The following is an 18,737-nucleotide window of genomic DNA, read 5'->3' as shown; positions in this document are numbered from 1 at the left end:
TAATTTTTTTTCCCCAGTTATGGGGTGAAATATAAGAATTGAATAAAGATCAAGAAAAAACCATAATGAATCCAAGTTTTCATCACCAAATGTTAAGGAGTTCCCAAGTCAAAAAAGCAGAAGTTCTCCCTGGACACCTACTCCTCTTTTCAAATGCCCGGCATCAAATCATGCTCATTTTATGCACCCAGAGAGCCCTAAAGATGCCAGGTGGGTAAGGCAAACAGGACGGTATTAGAGTTCTGTGAGTGCTACAGTTCGGTATGCAAGATACAAGACTTTATGAGCACTATAGAAGTTGTGGCTCTGATTAAGAGCAGACCACACAAATGAGCTAGAGTGGGTTGATCCTGCCTTGAGAAAGGTGAATGACCTACTAGTCTTGTTAGTAGTTTCAGCTTTGAGTAGTTTCTTCCATGTGCAGGGGTCCAACTAAACTGCACAATGCAGAACGGCCATTTGCCTTCATTGCAACGAATCCTCCTGGCTCCATGAAGATGAAGCTAGAAACTAGTTTAAGATCAGATCACGTAATCTGTAAATGCTGGGTCATTACATCTCAGTTAATTATCCTTATACTGAACCCTGTATTTTATAATTGACTAAAGTTATTCTTCGACAATGCCAGCCACCTTTGAAAGCATTTGGAGATGTGTCCACCATTCCCTTACTACCTTTTTCCTGTGATGAATTAAACTTACTCTCAACATTTTTGTATTTTATTTCTTCTCTAAATGTATTTGACGTTAATCTTTTTGAGTAACTGACAAAACAAGAACTTATAAAGATCTATATAGAATAAAATGCATTTTAAGACACACAACTGTCAACTATGTGCTCATCCCCTAAATACACTATCCATACAAATTATGCAGTTGTATAGATTCCCGACTCTTTATGAATTTTTTAAAAACGGATTAGATATCCAGCAGAAGTTTATAGTGTTTTAAGAGCGCTTTGCATCACGTTGATGTATTGATTTTAAATATAAATCCGCATTAATCTGAAGTAATTGACTATCTACATTAATAATAATGTTCAATTTTCATGAGAGAAGAGAATGGTTCTTGTGCCAAGACAAATGAAATTTATTACTAGAGACTACAGAGGTAGAGATGAAAATAATATTTAAAAGTATGAAGAGGCATTTGACAGAATATCTGTTAAAGTTGCCCTGGGTAACTCTTGAAGAAAAACTGGGTTTATTCAAAAAATAGCAAACAAATGAGAAAATAAAAGGGCAGTTTGGTTGGCATCACAACCTAATTTACTTCAAATGTATTTATTAAGATATTTCTTAACATTTTGGTCAATGTAACTCTCTACTGTGCTTTCTCCCTTGTATTTTTATAAAACAGGCTATGAAGAGTTACAGTTTTAAACACAGCTGTCAAAATCCTGAGCGAAGTTTTCAAAAGCTTCCAGCCGTCAGAAGATTAACAGTCATTTGCATGCCTAGAAAGTCACAGGATTTTTTAAAGAACTTTTTGTTACTGCTTTTTTTAATTTTTTTTTATTTTACTACTGTCTTTAGGGTTTTACCTCCACAAAGAAAACTGTATGACATTGAATGGATTATATTTGAATAATAAAGTGCTGAATCCATCATGCCAGGATTTTATGTTGTTAATTAAATATGGCTCCAATTTATCAATGCATTATTATGTGCTTTGTTGAACAGAAACCTAAACTCTTATCATAAAAGTTAACTCACTTAAGGCCCTAATTTTTAGCTCATATATGTGTAAAATTCAACACATATAAATTCTTCATAGAAGAAATGGATGCTTCCTACTTATGAGTTATGTTTCAAAGTATGCTTCCAAAGTTCATCCGTAAAACAGCATCTGGTTACTATTCTATCAAGAACAAGTATGCATGTTCTGTTGAAAGGAAAGCTTTGGATGGGATGTTGGCATGCTGTGGCATCATTTGTCCAAATGACGGTCATGATTACATTTTGAGGATGATAAACCATAGTGCTCAGTATAAGCTTGACAAATTCGAGCTTCAGTTAATTAAAATCTCACATAAACTCTTTAATCTCATTTCTTCCAAGAAGGGTGAACAGTCTTCTGTTTAAACTGAGTAATCACATTATAACAGTAGAGAAACCAATCATATTTGGGTTTTAGTGTTCTTTATCAGAATTGGTAAGATCTTGAGTCATCCTCTGAGCATCTGTATGTCCTGAGGTTGGTATGGGACTCTTAATGGGATCCCAAAAGGAATTCAGGAGAAAAGTAGTTCTACAAAAACATTTTAACCAACTGATATCTTCTCCAGCATGTATTTTTATGTTTCTATTTTAAATCTAAGTGACTCAAGCCATACCTCACTGAATAGCACTTCTGAATAAAACACTGTTATCTCTGGTGCTTCAAACAGTTTTCAGTACAACTTAACTAGTTTTATGCTTCACTACACAGGGATCTAATTTTATTGCATAGTTATCAAAACAAGTGAATAACTAGCCATAACTAGGAGCCAGATCATCTATAAATGTCAGTGGGAAAAGAGACCAGAGAAAAGTAATCATTAGTAACAAGAGGGAGAAAACAAATGATGATCATTCAGAATTAGTTTTCTGAAGTCAGCTTTGGAAATCTCTCTATACAGCCAGCTCATTGTAGAATGTTTTTCATGATTTCCAGCTTATACTCTAAAATCTCACCTATGATGCTAAGAAAGTGGTCTGGAGCCCTAAAGCTGTGAAGAATACTGACAGACAATAAACTAAGTGTTAACAGAGAAAATCACGTCTGGCTGAACCCTCAGAGACAACAGCTAGAGAAAAGTAAAGCCTAACTTAAATAAAATGATAAATTATGTTTTTCAGCCTACAGGGATCCTTTGCAGCTCTAAGAGATTATTCTGAATGGTGTATTTTCCTTCCTTCTTTTCATTTTGTAACATTGTCAAGCAAGGAGCAATGGGAAAGATGCTTCCAGCAAACACTGCTTTTTAAAGGTGTGCTTCTTGCTGGGAATTTGAGAGAGACATCAAATGTACATTCTCTGGAGGGCTTCAACATGCAGAACACAGTAAAGTCCCACCTAAACGTGGTGACTATTCTGCTGTTCCAGTAATGACTACTCTGAAGCCCAACAAAATCAAAAGAAAACTTGTTACTGACTTAATGGGTTTTGGATCAAGCCCCAAGTAATCCGTTACGTGCATATACTAATGCACATTAGTAGATCCAAAGGAGTATAGGGACTCATTATCGATATTGTTCCTAAAGCTGGTGAATTGGTTTTTACCAGAACAGTGTGACTGACAAATAATAAAGATTAGAGAGATTTATCCATTTAGGACATGCTACTCCATCTATTAAAGTTAATGATCTGGGTACAGTAAGGATAACTGTATTTGGACATGGGAAAAGTTTGCAGGGAAAAGACAGGGTACAAAAAAGGATCAGAAGTAATTAATATTTGGCAGAAAGGTCTAAGACACTCCCCTGGTGACTACTTCATGTTGCAGACCTTTCACTTTCCTTTGTAGACCACTGCAAGCCTGGGGTAGGGGGTGCAGATTTCACAAACATCTGTAATTCATCTGTGTGGACAGTTACAGGTAAATCCAAGTTAAGTTTGAATTTAAAATGGTTTATGGCTGTGGTGGGTTGACCCTAGCTGGACGCCAGGTGCCCACCAGAGCCGTTCTATCAATCCCCTCCTTCTCTAGACAGGGGAGAAAAAGTATAACAAAAAGCTTATGGGTCGAGATAAGGACAGGGAGAGATCACTCACTAATTATCGTCACGAGCAAAACAGACTGAACTTAGAGAGGGAATTCATCTAATTTATTACTAAGCAAAACAGAGTAGAGGAATGAGAAATAAAACCAAATCTTAAAACACCTCCCCCCACCCCTCCCATCTTCCCGGGCTCAACTTCACTCCCGGCTTCAACCTCTGCCCTCCCCCCCCCCCCCCAGCGGCACAGGGGGACGGGGAGTGGGGGTTACGGTCAGTTCATCACACGTTGTTTCTGCCGCTTCTTCATCCTCAGGGGGAGGACTCCTCTCATCGTTCCCCTGCTCCAGCATGGGGTCCCTCTCACGGGAGACAATCCTTCACGACCTTCTCCAACGTGAATCTCTCCCACGGGGTGCAGACCTTCAGGAGCAAGATGCTCCACCATGGGGTCCCCCACGGGGTCACAAGTCCTGCCAGCAAACCTGCTCTGGCGTGGGCTCCTCTCTCCACGGGTCCACAGGTCCTGCCAGGAGCTTGCTCCAGCGTGGGCTTCCCACGGGGTCACAGCCTCCTTCAGGTGCCTCCACCTGCTCCGGCGTGGGGTCCTCCACAGGCTGCAGGTGGAATCTCTACACCCCCTCATCCTTCCTCCATGGGCTGCAGGGGGACAGCCTGCTTCACCATGGTCTTCACCACAGGCTGCAGGGGGATCTCTGCTCTGGCGCCTGGAGCACCTCCTCCCCCTCCTTCTGCACTGACCTTGGTGTCTGCAGAGTTTCTTACATCTTCTCACTCCTCTCTCCGGCTGCAAAAGCTCTCCCTAACTGTTTTTTTTTCCCTTCTTAAATATGTTATCACAGAGGCGCTGATTGGCTTGGCCTTGGCCAGCGGCGGGTCCATCTTGGAGCCGGCTGGCATTGGCTCTGTCAGACACAGGGGAAGCTTCTAGCAGCTTCTCACAGAAGCCACCCCTGTAGCCCCCTCCCCTGCTACCAAAACCTTGCCAAGCAAACCCAACACAGTGGCACTGGTAACAAGGAGTTTAATTTGTTCTGGTTTATGTGTATACGACACATGTTCATGGGCACGATTAGCTGAGGTAGGGATGGCTGGTTGGGGTGTTGGATGCCAGAATGGGAAGCTGATCCCAGACCGTGGCTGGGTAAGTTACTGCCCAACTGTTGGCTTTCAGTTATGAACTGTCAGGATTTAGGCTTACAGTATTGCAGGTAAGGTGGATCTGAAATGTCATCACTCAAAACATCCACTTAGCTTCTAGGAAACTGTTTCAGTGTGGCTTTTTCCATTCAGAAATAACAATAGCAAGAAGAAATACTAAAGGAGAAGCCTGTAATGGCAGGTTTAGGGTGGGGTGAAATTTGAGTGGCCTGGAGAGCTTCAAATTGCAAAATACCGGGATTTCCTACCTTAGCCTTGAATTGAGCATGCTTCTTTTGCAGTGAAAGCATGCTTACGCATGTATAGAGGTGCTTACCTGCTCTCAGTTAAACTCTAGCTTTGTATGTGAAATATGTGTTATTTTTTGCATGAGTCATCTAAAAAGAGCCTCTAAGTCCATAATAGGTACATGTTGCAGAAGATGAAATGGAAAAAAGAAAGAATGGCATAATACTGGCAGAAAAGCAACAGGGAGAACAGAAACAGAGCAAGGCACCAGATGACAGAAGAACGTGTAAGTAGGCAAGAAGCTCTGGGCAGGCACTGCAGATGTTCTTTACCTACTGCAAGAATCATCCTTCAAAAATTTTTATATACTGACAACCAAACAAGGAGACATAAAAATTAGCTTTATGCATGCTGCAGAGGAAGGAGATTCTAAAGCCTACCAAGCCTTATTTCCAGTCCACCCAAGGCAGCAAAGTAGTAGAGAAATAGAGAGGAAGAAAATGATTTTGTGAGTCACCTGCAAAATGGGATAGTAATTTCTCCCCACTGTATTCTAAGAATGGAGAAAAGACTATGAAGAATAGGATAGATATGAAAAAAAAATAGTGTTTATGGGCATTATCCAAAATACTACAGGTAGCCCTGATACCAGCTGTGCCAAAACTGTCCTGCTATGTTCTAACAGAGGATGGGTGAATAAAGAATCAAAAGAATGAAGAGCAACAGTGAATTACAATTTTTTTCTCTTTCTTATTAAAACATTCAACATTAAAATCACCATTGTACCTGCCTATGCATATACTCAGAGTGGCTGTTTAATGTAGCATTTGAGAATGCATTAAAGGATATTGCAGAAGTAATTTAACCTCTATAATACTTTTTGAAATATAATCTGATTTAAGAGGAGGTATGAAGAAAATAGTTACATCACAGGATAGGATCTTCTGAGTACTATCTGCATGCACAACAGCTCAGAAACAAATCCACAGGAATCTTTTATCAAAGTCTACATACTAGTTTTCTTTTCTTTGGGACAGCTCCATCTAACAGGTAGAAATATGTAAATTATTATATGTTACCAGAACCTTTTGCTCCTTTTCCAAAAGATTTCTAAGTATGAAAACTGTAATTTCTCTATGTGCCTGTGCTTTAAGAGTAGATGTTTTGGGACCTAGTATGCAGATATTTATGACTGTGTTTGCCATGAGCCTCACACTTACCCAGCCTGTACAACAGATGCTAGTCAGTACGCAGGCAATGCTCTTTCCACACAGTGAAATCTAAGCAGGCATGGACAGAAGAAGGCAGGAGGTGGGGGAGCAGCTGTACATTCATTAGCGCTGCTCAGATAGCACCTGCACGGCTCTAAAGCCCAGTCATGGCTTTCAATGTCAAGCTCCCTTAATGTACAAATTTCTACTAGCCATATACTACTGACCAGACTGGTACGATATTAATATGCCAAATATCTGAAAAGACAAAAGTTTAAGAGTATTAATATACCAAACCTCAAAACACTCTTGTGAAAACTGAGGCAGAATGACTTACAGTTTGATCAAACTACAAAAAATAAAAATCTAACTCAAGAAAGACCAGAGCTCCACACCACTATCCTTTCAGCTCCATCACTTCCAAGATGCCAGTGACGCTTCACTCACCACCCAGGCAGTTTCTCCACTGTCAGCTGAATCTTTCACAAGGGAAAAACCGATGGAAAATTCTTCCAGAGTTGAAGGTATTTTTCAGATGGTATTTTTGTCTGTACATTTGTTGCTTCAAAACTGCACAAACATATTCAAGCATCTGAGATGCAACATGAGCTACGGACTGGAGCTGAGTCAGGACCAGCTTCCTAATGAGGACTCTGGCACTGAGTACGAACACTGAAACCTCCAGCCATGACACTGTTAACACTGGTGGCACGAGGAGCCTCAGCAAGGCCTTGACATTTCTGCCAAAGGCCGGCAGAAAAAGAGGAGGGACTGTGAAGTGTCAGCCAATTTGTAGATCACTCCCATATTTCAGGCGTGGCCAGGTCATCAAAGTTGTGGACAGGCATCTGGGCATCCCTGAGCCTCAGCTATCCAGTGGAAGGTCTCCACAGCAAGGCACTTTCCTGACATGCAGTTGGCTCGGTTTGGAAGCGAGCATCATGTTCTTTTCCTAAAATAAGCCTTTAAAGGTGAGAGATTAAATTTGTCCTTAAGTCCTGTACTAATAAAATATATGCACAATATGATGCTTAGAGTAACTTTACTCTCCCAAAGCAGGGATGAACATTAACCTATAGATTTAAGAATCACAACTGTGTTTCCAAATACATGGGACCAAAAGGAAGCAGAATAAATCAAAATCTTCTAATTTCTTTTCCATCCCTTTCCCACTCATCTAGCCAATATGCTTACTATCTATAGCAGAGGACAATTTTCCCTAATTTTACATCATCATTTTACTTCATTCCATTTTGATTCACTTCAGCAAAGCACCATGTAGACCTATGGCACTAAATTATTCTAATAATATTGTCAAAAAACTTTTTTTTTTAAAAAATCCTCAGATTTTTCACCTCACCTTCTAAGTCTTCTCTTTAGCACTCAGTTTTATTGTCAGGTTAGATTCCATTCTAAGTTATATTGAGACTGTAAGAATGAAAACCCAATAAGGTATTTAGACATAACAAGCTTGAGTGTAAGAATTAGAAGAGCACATCCAACCTCTATAAGCAGCCATGAGTGAGTCCAAAGGGAGCACTCTAACACAGGCTGCTGCAGGTACTGAAGTCAGAAGAGCACTTGCCCCCAAGAACTCTACCCACACACCTGCAGGAACAACCAGAATTTCTGCGAATACTTGTGCTTGATGTATCAGGCCCCCCACGTATGCAACCACACTGAGGATGGCAGTTTCCTCCAGTCCCCAGGCTGCACCTGCGCCCCGAGGACTCCTGTTGCAGGGAGCCGAGTTCACTTTCTGTTCATAAGGAATGGCAGAAGGTAGTTTTCCCCGTAACTCCATTAACAGCCATAAAGCTATTAGTATAGTACCAGCAGTAACAGCCGTAAGGCTATGTAATTCCTTTTATAAGGAATTACTGTTTTCTACTGATAAAAAGAATTGCACTAATTGACAACTCTTTTTTTGGGGGGGGTGGGGTTTTGGGGGTTGTTTTTTTTTTTTTTGTAAACTGCCTTTAGTGTGATTACTTTGCGTGTTTCCTCGCTCACGCTGTCCTCCTCCGGCAGGGAAGCAGCCCGGCCGGGCGCCCCGACGGCACCCCCGCCCCGCCCCGGCCGCCGGGACCCCCACTCAGGCCCCACGCGGTCCCGGCACCGGCGGGGCAGCACAGCCAGCACCGGCCCTCCGCAACGGCAGCGTCTCGCCCGTGGGCGGCCCCGGGCCCCCGCCGGCACAGAGAGGGAGGGAGGGAGAGAGGGAGGGCGGGCACGCGTGGGGCGGGGAGATCCGCCGCCCGGCCTCTCCCCGCGCCGGGGGACGGAGCCTTAACGGTGGCTGGCCCCGGCGGTGCAAGGGGCCGGTCCCGGGCAGCGGGACCCCGCCGGGGGCCGCTGCTAGCGATGCCTCCCCCGCGGAGGGGGCAGCCTCCGCCGCGGTGCCCCGCGGGTACCCGGCGCGGCGCGGCTGCTGCGGGGCGCGGGGGCCCGGTACCCGCCGCCGAGCAGCTTCGCCGACGGGGGCGATGTCCTCGCTGGTGAAGGAGGACCTGGCGAAGAGGCTGTTCGGCCCCCGGCGGCAGAGGCTGCACGAATTCATCGAGGTGGAGGGCTCGGGCGCCGAGCGCTGCTACCTGTGCGCCGCAGGTACCGGGGGGTGCGGGCGCCTGGGTCAGCGCCTGGGCGTGCGCGAGTGGGCGCCCGAGGATGGCAGCGCGTGGGCGCGGGGGGGTGCGTGGGGATGCGAGGGTGCGCGTCCCCCGGTGTGCGAGGGGGCCGGGGCCGGGGCTGCCCGGTGCGTGGGGATGCGAGGGTGCGCGTCCCCCGGTGTGCGAGGGAGCGGGGGCTGCCCGGTGCGTGGGGATGCGAGGGTGCGCGTCCCCCGGTGTGCGAGGGGTCGGGGCCGGGGCTGCCCGGTGCGTGGGGATGCGAGGGTGCGCGTCCCCCGGTGTGCGAGGGGGCCGGGGCCGGGGCTGCCCGGTGCGTGGGGATGCGAGGGTGCGCGTCCCCCGGTGTGCGAGGGAGCGGGGCTGCCCGGTGCGTGAGGATGCGAGGGTGTGCGTCCCCCGGTGTGCGAGGGAGCGGGGCTGCCCGGTGCGTGGGGATGCGAGGGTGCGCGTCCCCCGGTGTGCGAGGGAGCGGGGCTGCCCGGTGCGTGGGGATGCGAGGGTGCGCGTCCCCCGGTGTGCGAGGGAGCGGGGCTGCCCGGTGCGTGGGGATGCGAGGGTGCGCGTCCCCCGGTGTGCGAGGGAGCCGGGGCCGGGGCCGGCCGGCGGCGGGGCGGGAGCGGGGAGCGTCTCGGTGCGGGGCGGCTGCAGCCCCGGGCCCGCCCCGCCGGCCGCAGCTGCGGCAGCTCCCCGGCACGGCCCGAAGCCCAGGTCGCTGTCCCCGCGCTGCCAGCAGCCTTCAGAAACCGCGTTTCCCCCCATTTCTGATTCATACGGGTTTGAGCGTTAATACCGGCGGGGAAACGTGACGCTTTCCAGCACAGCTGCTCAAAGTGTTCAGGACGTGGCGTGCTGCGAGTGCCTGATCCGCTGTTGAAAGAGCAATACCTTACTGTAGTTCGGATTAGGTTTTCCGTAAGGAAGCGTAAAACTGCATTAGCATTGCAGGAGACGTTTGTCATCTGTAGAGCTTTTGCACTATCCCCTGGTCTTGATCTAATGACCTACATCTTGTCCCAATTACTCTGGTAATAATAAACTAGATTTGTGGTTTAAATAAATACAAATTTGAGTTAGTGATTGGGAAGAACTGTGAGTAAAACAACATTGCTGTGATAAACTGAATTATCTGGCTTTTACTAAATTTCATTTCAAGAGCATCTGCTTCACACTGTTTTTAGAACAAAGTTTCAGAAAATCTTGGGGTTTTGTTGGTTTTTTTTAAATTTCATAACACTGAAAGATAGTAAAAAAGAGAAATACTCTCATCTATAAGTAGTTAAATTGAAGTAAATGCTTCTTCCAGTCTATTTCCTTTTCAGGTTCAAAATACATATAACAGGTAGAAATAATCGATGTACTTGAGACATAGATTGGGTTAACATCCAATATGGGATTATGTCAACTGTATTCTGTGTTCATTATCTTTCTAAATATCTGAAGTCTTTAGAATATTTAAGTTGTTGTACAGATTACTGGAAATACTGAGCAAGCTACGTTCCCTGCACTCATGTATTTTAGAACTGTAAAAATAGTTTTAAGTAATGGATTCCTGAACGTCACAGGGCTTCTAAATGTACAGAAATCCCAACCTGATTCATAGTTTATAGAACTATCTGGTAGAAGTATGTTTAGTTGCATGTGGTAGATCTAAACAGTTCATCTGAGGAGAAATAACATTATGAACCTTTAAAATCTTGACTAAAAATTTATTTTTCAGGTAGAGGAGAACAAGCCATTAAAGAAAGCCTCTAATCAGATTAACAGATTGAAAGTCTCTGAAGACATAAAGGAAAATTTATGTAGAGTATTAAGAGTGAGATCTCTCCAGTATACAATATTAAACTCTCTTAATATATTCAGGCATAGTCAAGTAAGTGGTGAGTGGAAACCTGACTCTGAAAGATGGGTTCCGTCTGCCTGCCAGCAGCTGCTGTAATCTGCTGTGATTCTCTAGGAGCAAAACACATTATCTAAAATCTTATCCCTGCAATGCAACCTCAGTATATTCCTGTTGATTTCAAATTGCCATAACAAAAACAAATAAATACATAAACCAGTCGAACTATATATAGGCAAAACTTTAGAAGTCTGTGCCTTTTGAAATCGGTATTACAACAAAATCTTGGTGTGGATAACTGAACAACCTTATCTTTGTGCCATATACCCAACATTATTTCCCTTCCTTTTCAAAATAGCAAGTCCCAGTTCTCGCATGAAGACAATGTCCTTTCACTAAATGCTTTATAAACCCTAGAAGAGCATAAAGCTGAAATGCAACCATCTTCGGGGATTTCCACAACCCACTATTGGTATGCCTGAGAAGAATGGTAGGGATAACGTTGTATTATCCAACGGAGATGCTAAAAAAGGTGTGCAGTCGATGGAAGACCTTAAGAAATAGTTTGTGCTCTATGAAGGCATTGCCATAGCCATACCCAGCCCAAGAAAAGCTTTTAGAGTTTAATAGAATGACACGGTAGATCTGAGCTCATGTTCTACATAAAAAAAACAAATTTCCTTTAACTCTGTTAACTGAGTGCAAGAACAAGCAATATCTAAAATGCAGGAAATGTAAAGAGATATTTTGTTTGTTTGTTTTTAGTTGAAAAAAGCCTGCCCAAGTTTCACCACTGGGCAGGACATGCTCCTGGTGGTGTTATTCCAAGTGCATCTATGCTCTGTCCTTATGTCATATGATTTCCACTCCTGCATGAGGCTACGGCAGAGAAGTGGCGGTGTGTGGGACCTGGGGGCCACTAGGATATCCCCTGGTATTTCTGACAGAACTGCGGGCTTTTGGGGTTGGGCGTGTTTCCTTCTGTTTGACTCCGAGGGAGACAAGATATTCCCTCACAAGCAAGGAAGCAAACAGAATGGGAGAAACGGAAAATATGAAGAGCGCTTTCTAAGATTAGCCCACTAGATTTGCTTGCAAATGAGAACCCTTGCAACTTCTCCATAGAAGAGAATACAGTGGTGGTCCTTTGGTTAAAGATCATTGAGCAACTACGACTGATAGGACCAGAAAAAAAAAAAAAGCAACAGTGATTTGTATTTCCCAGGCAGGGAAGCTATAGGCTGAGAGAAATTATAATCAATTTATATATTTTTCGGCTGTTTTCTTTTGCAGTCTCCAACATATAGCCCTTTGTTTGTCTTTATTTAATAACCATTTTCTTATAAACAGGTGAGAAGTAAGAGACATTTTAACAGGAATAAGAAAATAAGTCGAGTTTCAAAACAGGTTTTCAAAAATTCAGGCAGTATTTAAAAGTAGAAGAATTTTTCTCTTGCATCTGTAGCTTCTTGCTATGATGTCGAAATGCTCCTGCCAGACATAGGTGACATCTCGCCTTTACCTTAGGCTACCGGATGGCTTGGGGAAGCAGCCTGCCCTGCAGCCATCATGCTGGATGTGCAGGAGACTGTTCAGGCTCCGGTGCTTTTCACACTCATTACTGTGTGTTACAGAAATCTCCTACGCAGCACTCAATGTAATCAATTAATAATAGTAGTTATTGCAAAGAGTGTCTTCATGCTCTTTTTACTCTTGTTTCCTGCCCACGTGGAAAATAGTAATTTCTACAAAGATAGCACTGGGCAACTTGAAGCTTTAGGAAATATTTTCAATGTTATTTTTGTTAAGTGACCTACTTGCATATTTTATAGGGAAATAAGAGTTTCGCTTTAAAAAAGTAACGACTTTGTAAGACAACTTCATGCACAGAATGCAAAGTATAGCACGAGTCATGTAAATACATGAAAATACTTTTTTCACAGCCAAGATTCTCTTTTCATAGGATGGGTAAGGTAAATCCTGAATCTACCGAAAGCTGACAGGTTTCATAGGTTGAGAACATGATGCTATTCCTGCTGTCTGGGCAAAATGAAACTATTAAGTCCAGTATAGCCCTAAACAGCCATGCCCGTCATCATTTAAGTTATTATCTAAAATGTAGTTTAAGTCTTTTATTATTGGAACTTTTGGGAAGTACTTGCTTGCTTATCTAAACTATTTTTTTCTTGCAGTGAACAAAAGTGAAGAAGTAGAAATATGTATGGTTAAACACTTGCGAGTGGATCGAGAGGAGAAATATGAAATAGTTGAAAAGTGGTTTTTGAAAGATCTGGAGATGATTGACGGAAAAGAAGCAGATACTGTAAGTGTTATGTATTATTAAATACATATATTAGAGTATACTTTTCTTGTGTTCCAATTTGGGATACAAGTATTAAAATGCATTATATGAAAAAGAAAATTATGTAAAAACCAAAACAAATCAAACCTCCAAGGAATTTCGGTTTTATTGCATGCGAGAGGCTCCACATCGCATTTGCACTCTTTGCAGGGGAGGAGGAAGGAGAGTTTTTCTTGTTTGTTGTAATCTTTATCTCTGCAGTTGAGATCTGAGGGACAAGCTGGATATTTTCTAATTTGTTCATCATAACTGGGAATAAAAGTTCTCCCCCTGCAGCTACCAGTGTAAACTGGAGTTAATCCCGTAGATTCTAATGTGTATTTGAAAACAAAATTTCGTTAAATATTCTTATGGAGACTGTGACCTTGTCATTTGAATGTCTGAATCTGTTCTCTGTGTGACAAAGTCGATGTGTAAAATATGACGCAAGTGCCTTGTTTGGTGTACCTGCTCAGGAAATTGTGCCGCTTTCACGGAGCTTAATCTCACATTACTTGGATTGATTGAGTATTTGTGTATTTGAGTGGGTAAATATGAACGAGCTTTGGCTAGATCTGGCCGACATTACTGCTAAAAAAGTCCTGATCTCTCAGATACAACTTCAGAAGGGTAAAATGAGGCTGCAGTAGTACAGTACAGAACAACACCAAAAGTAGAATTAAATCCTATTTTACAAAAGCTAGAAGAGTATGTCGAGGAGAATATCTTACTTCATGTATGAGAAGACATTTTATCAGTCGTCCATGCATAATAAATGTAGTCCGGGAAAAAATTACTTTTTTCCCTTTGAAAGTGCTTTCAAAGGAACATAAAATAGAATTCAGATTACATTATCCTAGTGAAAGAGAAATCAAGAGCCCACAAGAAAGGTTTCAGAGCCTTGCTCCGAGGAAAATATCAAACTGTGGTTGTTCTCATTCTGTCCTGTGCCCTCGAATCTAAAACTAGGAACCTGGGAGACAGAAGAGGTGAGCTCAGTTTCAGAGTATCCCTGCACCCTGTGAGCTCTTTGCAGTTTTGGCCAGAGGAGGAAAAAAAGCCCAAACTAATAATCCTTTACATCCCCTCTCCAATTTATCTTGCTTCTGGAGATGTTCCTGCCCCTTTCTCAGCCAAGGCAGCCAGAGGAATTCCTTCATCACATGCCTGCATGAATTTACTTTAGCTTTTTTTCTGAAGTGTTGTGCTAAAATATCCTTCAGAGATGATTCAGTCTTCCACAACTGGGATGATCAAAATCTGTCTCATTTTTAGTTAAAGAAAAGCCTAAATGAACCTCAAACTCATAATTATAGGGTGATTAACACAGCTATAAATACTCATTATAGTTATTCATGTCAATAGAATTTAACAGAACTTAGCTGCTGCTAGGATTAATTGTGCCAAAGAGCCAGAAAGCAGAGAGAATTACAATTTAGGCAGGAAGGGCAATCAATATTCTTCTTCTGACAGGCATATATAGTTATAGTCCAAGGCAAGTGCTTTTCATATAGTGTGTTTTAGGCAACATGACAAATTGGTTCATTTCAAAACAAGATTGTATAATCCTAATAAAGCGCAGCGTATCACTTGGCCAAACCCTGAAAGTTTTACTCAGGCAAAACTCCTGATGGCAAAGAATTGCAGCTAATTATAAACTGCTACTTTGTAAAATTTTAAAAGAGCTTTTAGTATGAATAGCAGAAATATGCAGAGTCCTTTCAAGTCTATCAAACTGAGAAAAAGCCCTGAATGTAGCTGGGCAGAGGACAATAGATTGCCATTCTAACATCTGTAATGCATGTAATGATTTCATTCTCTCTCCATTTTTTTAGGATAATCCATATTTTGATATGCACTTCCACAAAGTCTACAATCTGGAAGCATATAGTTGCGCATCTAAATATACCTTTGCTCGAACACTAAACAAACTGAATGAAATGTACCTTAAGAAGGACTTGAAGATTGTGAACTTTGATGACACCTACCTAAACGATGATTCAATCTGGTCATCCAACAACAGGGATTGCTTAGTACTGATGAGGATATGTTTCTATGCTTCCAACCTTTTATGTCTCTCCCTGTGTCCTTTGTCCTAAAGATGCCTTTTCTAACACTAAGGTGACTGGCTGACTTTCACTGACCAGCATTTCATAAGTCATCTGATCAAAAAGATAGTAAGTGATATGCAGTATCTGCTTTTTAATTTTACATATAAGTAAAAAATGGAACATACTTTTTACTTAAATGATTGACCATTCATTTATAAATACCAGGAGGGCCTCACTCTGGCAAATAATTACAAATATATGAGACTTTCAATATAGACCAGTAATTCTCATGGTCAGTGGCGACTGCTTATGTAAGTAGAGTTCAGCATTTGCTCATATGTTCTTTGAGGTATAAATTATCTTTAATAGCTGGAAATATTTTCAAAGCATCAAGAGCAGTAACAGTTAATTTATGTCCTGGAATTAGAAAAAAAAGAAAGCAACCAAATGAGTTCTGTATAAGAATGACACACATTTCCATTTTGAAATGTGTTGAAATATAGAACTCCATTAAAAAGATCGCACCTGTATCAATACAAGAATCAAACCCTCATCCTGATGAATCGGAGTTTTGCATTCAGGTACCACGGGATCAACTTTTCAAGGATGCAGTTCTATTATTTTTCTCTCAGAGCTTTTAGTACTCCCTTTGGCCTTCCCGTTATTTGTGGTACTGTCTTAGAAAATGAATGTTCCGAAGCAGAATTGCTTTATTTGTCAGACCTGTTGGAACATTTTTCTTTTGTATCATTAACATCTTCTTTCTTCCACTTTTTTGCTCACATGTATGAACAGGTCCGGTTAGGGAACAGAAAGGTTTTTTTAATGTCTCTACCTCTGGACCAAGAGTTAACAAAATACTATGTAAACAGTAGTTGTTGGGTACTACAATTACTTTGTAGGCAAGTGACAGACTTTTCAAAATTCACGGAATTATGAGAGTAATTTTCACCAGTTTCTAGCTATGTGTTAGCATATTCAGAGCACTACTGAAAAGTGTAATAGTACTTAGAGTTACATTTAACATGGGATGGAGTCTACTGAGTGGTTTGGAACGTCTCGCCCAAAACAAAAAATAACAGCTGGACTTGTGACAGTATTACATTACAGTAGAAACAGAGGATGAATTAAAGCTGTATTGAGCAAGAGCTGAAAGCGGAACAATGTTGACTGTAAGAAGCACAGTGATACTACCCAGTCTGTCAGCTAAGCTGGTTGGCTGCTCTTCCCATAGTGTGTAATAAAGAAATGCCAACCCAAAAGGTCATTCAGAGAAGCTGCTGGTCAGAATGTCCTGCAGGAGAAAATGTGCGTTCTCTTTTGGCAGCCACGAGACTAGGTGTGGACTAAACCAGCTATGTACCTAAAGCTGACGGATGTAAATAGCTCCTAGGAAATCATGAGCTGGTTACTGTCCTCTCTCAGTACCTGCTGTCTGTGAAATGGGATGGTGGCACAAGGGTGCTGTGACTCATACTTCACTGTTGTCTTACACATGAACTCCCACCTTTGAAAACATTTGTGTAAATGTACTTTGCATTCAAAATCAAAATAACATCAAATAAGTGAGAATATATTTGAAAAACTGTATAAAATGTACAGCTTTCTACTTTTTAAATGTTATCCTATTGCTTGTATATAGGAAAGGCCATACTCTGATTAGCTAATCTTCAGAAGCTATGGATTTATTCTAGGCAGATGTTGTAAATTACATTCATTTTAACCCAAATCTTAGTAATTATATATATCTTGACAGTTGTGAAGGCAGTTTATGCGGGTAACACAAATCTTCTGGAATTTGTAATGACTTAAGTCTTACAGTTGCTACCTAAATACTGTTAGAGGGAATGACCGTATTTATAGTAATTGTCTATGAAATGCAGTTGCTCTTTTCAGAACGTCTTTGGGATAATCCAGTGCAAGTATGTGTGTTGTAACGTGATCCATAGCTACAAGAACTATCTGCCCAACATCCAGGTTCTACAAAACCATCTTCAATAGCAAGTATAATTCAGACTACTGTTATCTATGGCACATTGTGTTGTTTGGACTGTGTATTAATTGTAGAGGTCACAATGTTTTCTGTAATCTTTATAAATTCTTTGCTTCATAGGCACAAGGGTGGAAAAGCTCCCATCATTCATCTTGTAATTGTAATAAAACCCTAGAACCTCTAATAATAAGCACTTCAGAACATTCTTTTGAAATAAAGTACAGGTATAGTGAATTCCTGACCAATAATTGTCTGTATCTGATAAGCTAAAAATTACTATAATGCTCAACCATATTTAATGTACTTGGCTCAGTAGTTTATATCTTTCTATTCTTGTACTGTATAAACATTAAACTGACTATATTAGAAGACAAATAAGCCTGTATTTTATATGGAACAATATGCAATTAAAATCTGTTTGGCATTCCTTCTGTCTGATCACATAATATTTCAGACATTCTTCACTAAGCGATCAGACTAAACAAAAGGAAAGAAGGGACATTGTCCATGTAAATTATTTCAGTTACTCTTAAAAGGAAAAATACTTTAAAAGATCTTTGTGGACCTAATCTAGGGACTGCTTAGATTTACACAGTTCTTTGTAAGATGTCAAATACCAAGACACTGTGTAATTGCTAGACTGACTTGATGGCACTATGGAAAGTCTTTGTCCTGAGGTGCAGGAGACTGTCACTTTGCGGTTAGTATAGCACAGCTGCACCGCAGCAGATAGAGAATGGGCTAAATTATAAATGGAAAAGACCTGACTGACTAAAGAGCCCATCTTTCAATTACTGCAGAATTGACTCCTCCATCGCATTTCCTGACATTGGATATACAGAATGTAGTTTGAAACACAGTATCTGGGGATTCATCTACTTCTCCTGGAAGACTTCTCCAAAATTGAACAGGAAGAAACTTACAGGAGTAAAGGATTATCACAGATGCACTTGTACCATTCTTACAAAAGGTTTCAACTAAATGATATAATGTGGATTTTCTTCAGAACAGAGGAATTGTTATCAGCTATATCTGTTCCAGAGGAAAAAAAAAAAAAGTGGCAGCCTGAAAATGAAGAGTGATAATGAGCAAACAGAACTTCATGTTGACTTTCTTAAGAGGCTGAAAGAGAAGAGAGGCTGTCATAAAAGACAGATGATGTTTGTTTCCTAAGTGTATTTTTTAAACTCTTTAACCAACATCAAAATTAAGAATATGGGGAAACCTATGACAAAAGAATTTGAGAATATTTTGCATGTAGCATTTATCAATACCACATTTGTCTTATTCTATACTTAAAAAATCCATCAGTTTCCTGCAGATCCATGCTACAAAAAGCATTTAACATCAACATTCAGGTAAGATAGTTCCATATCAACAAAAAATACACTGGTGAAGTTCCACTGGAGTTCATGGATTTAAGATAATTTTCACCATCTAAGACCCATGACCTTCTGTTTAAAACAGAAGGACTCTCTTCCCATGTGTTTATCTTTCATGGATAAATTATCTTTTCCTGCATCTTAAATTATGCAAATACAGATCAGTGCAGAATTTAAAAAAT

General features: G+C 41.5%; 1 protein-coding gene across 1 annotated transcript; it reads left to right on the top strand.

Annotated features, from left to right (window-relative positions):
• The first annotated feature begins 8,598 nt into the window (after positions 1-8,598).
• EXOC1L (exocyst complex component 1 like) lies at positions 8,599-17,537 on the top strand. The gene is made up of 3 exons (XM_075750731.1): positions 8,599-8,928; positions 12,981-13,111; positions 14,965-17,537. The coding sequence occupies exons 1-3, from the start codon at positions 8,808-8,810 to the stop codon at positions 15,226-15,228; spliced, it is 516 nt and encodes a 171-aa protein (XP_075606846.1). The 5' UTR covers positions 8,599-8,807; the 3' UTR covers positions 15,229-17,537.
• Positions 17,538-18,737: the final 1,200 nt, after the last annotated feature.

Source organism: Balearica regulorum, chromosome 4 (assembly GCF_011004875.1).
Source record: "Balearica regulorum gibbericeps isolate bBalReg1 chromosome 4, bBalReg1.pri, whole genome shotgun sequence".
Classification (NCBI taxonomy): domain Eukaryota; kingdom Metazoa; phylum Chordata; class Aves; order Gruiformes; family Gruidae; genus Balearica; species Balearica regulorum.
The sequence above is the reverse complement of the archived record's forward strand: the minus strand, read 5'-3'. Positions and strand labels throughout refer to the sequence as shown.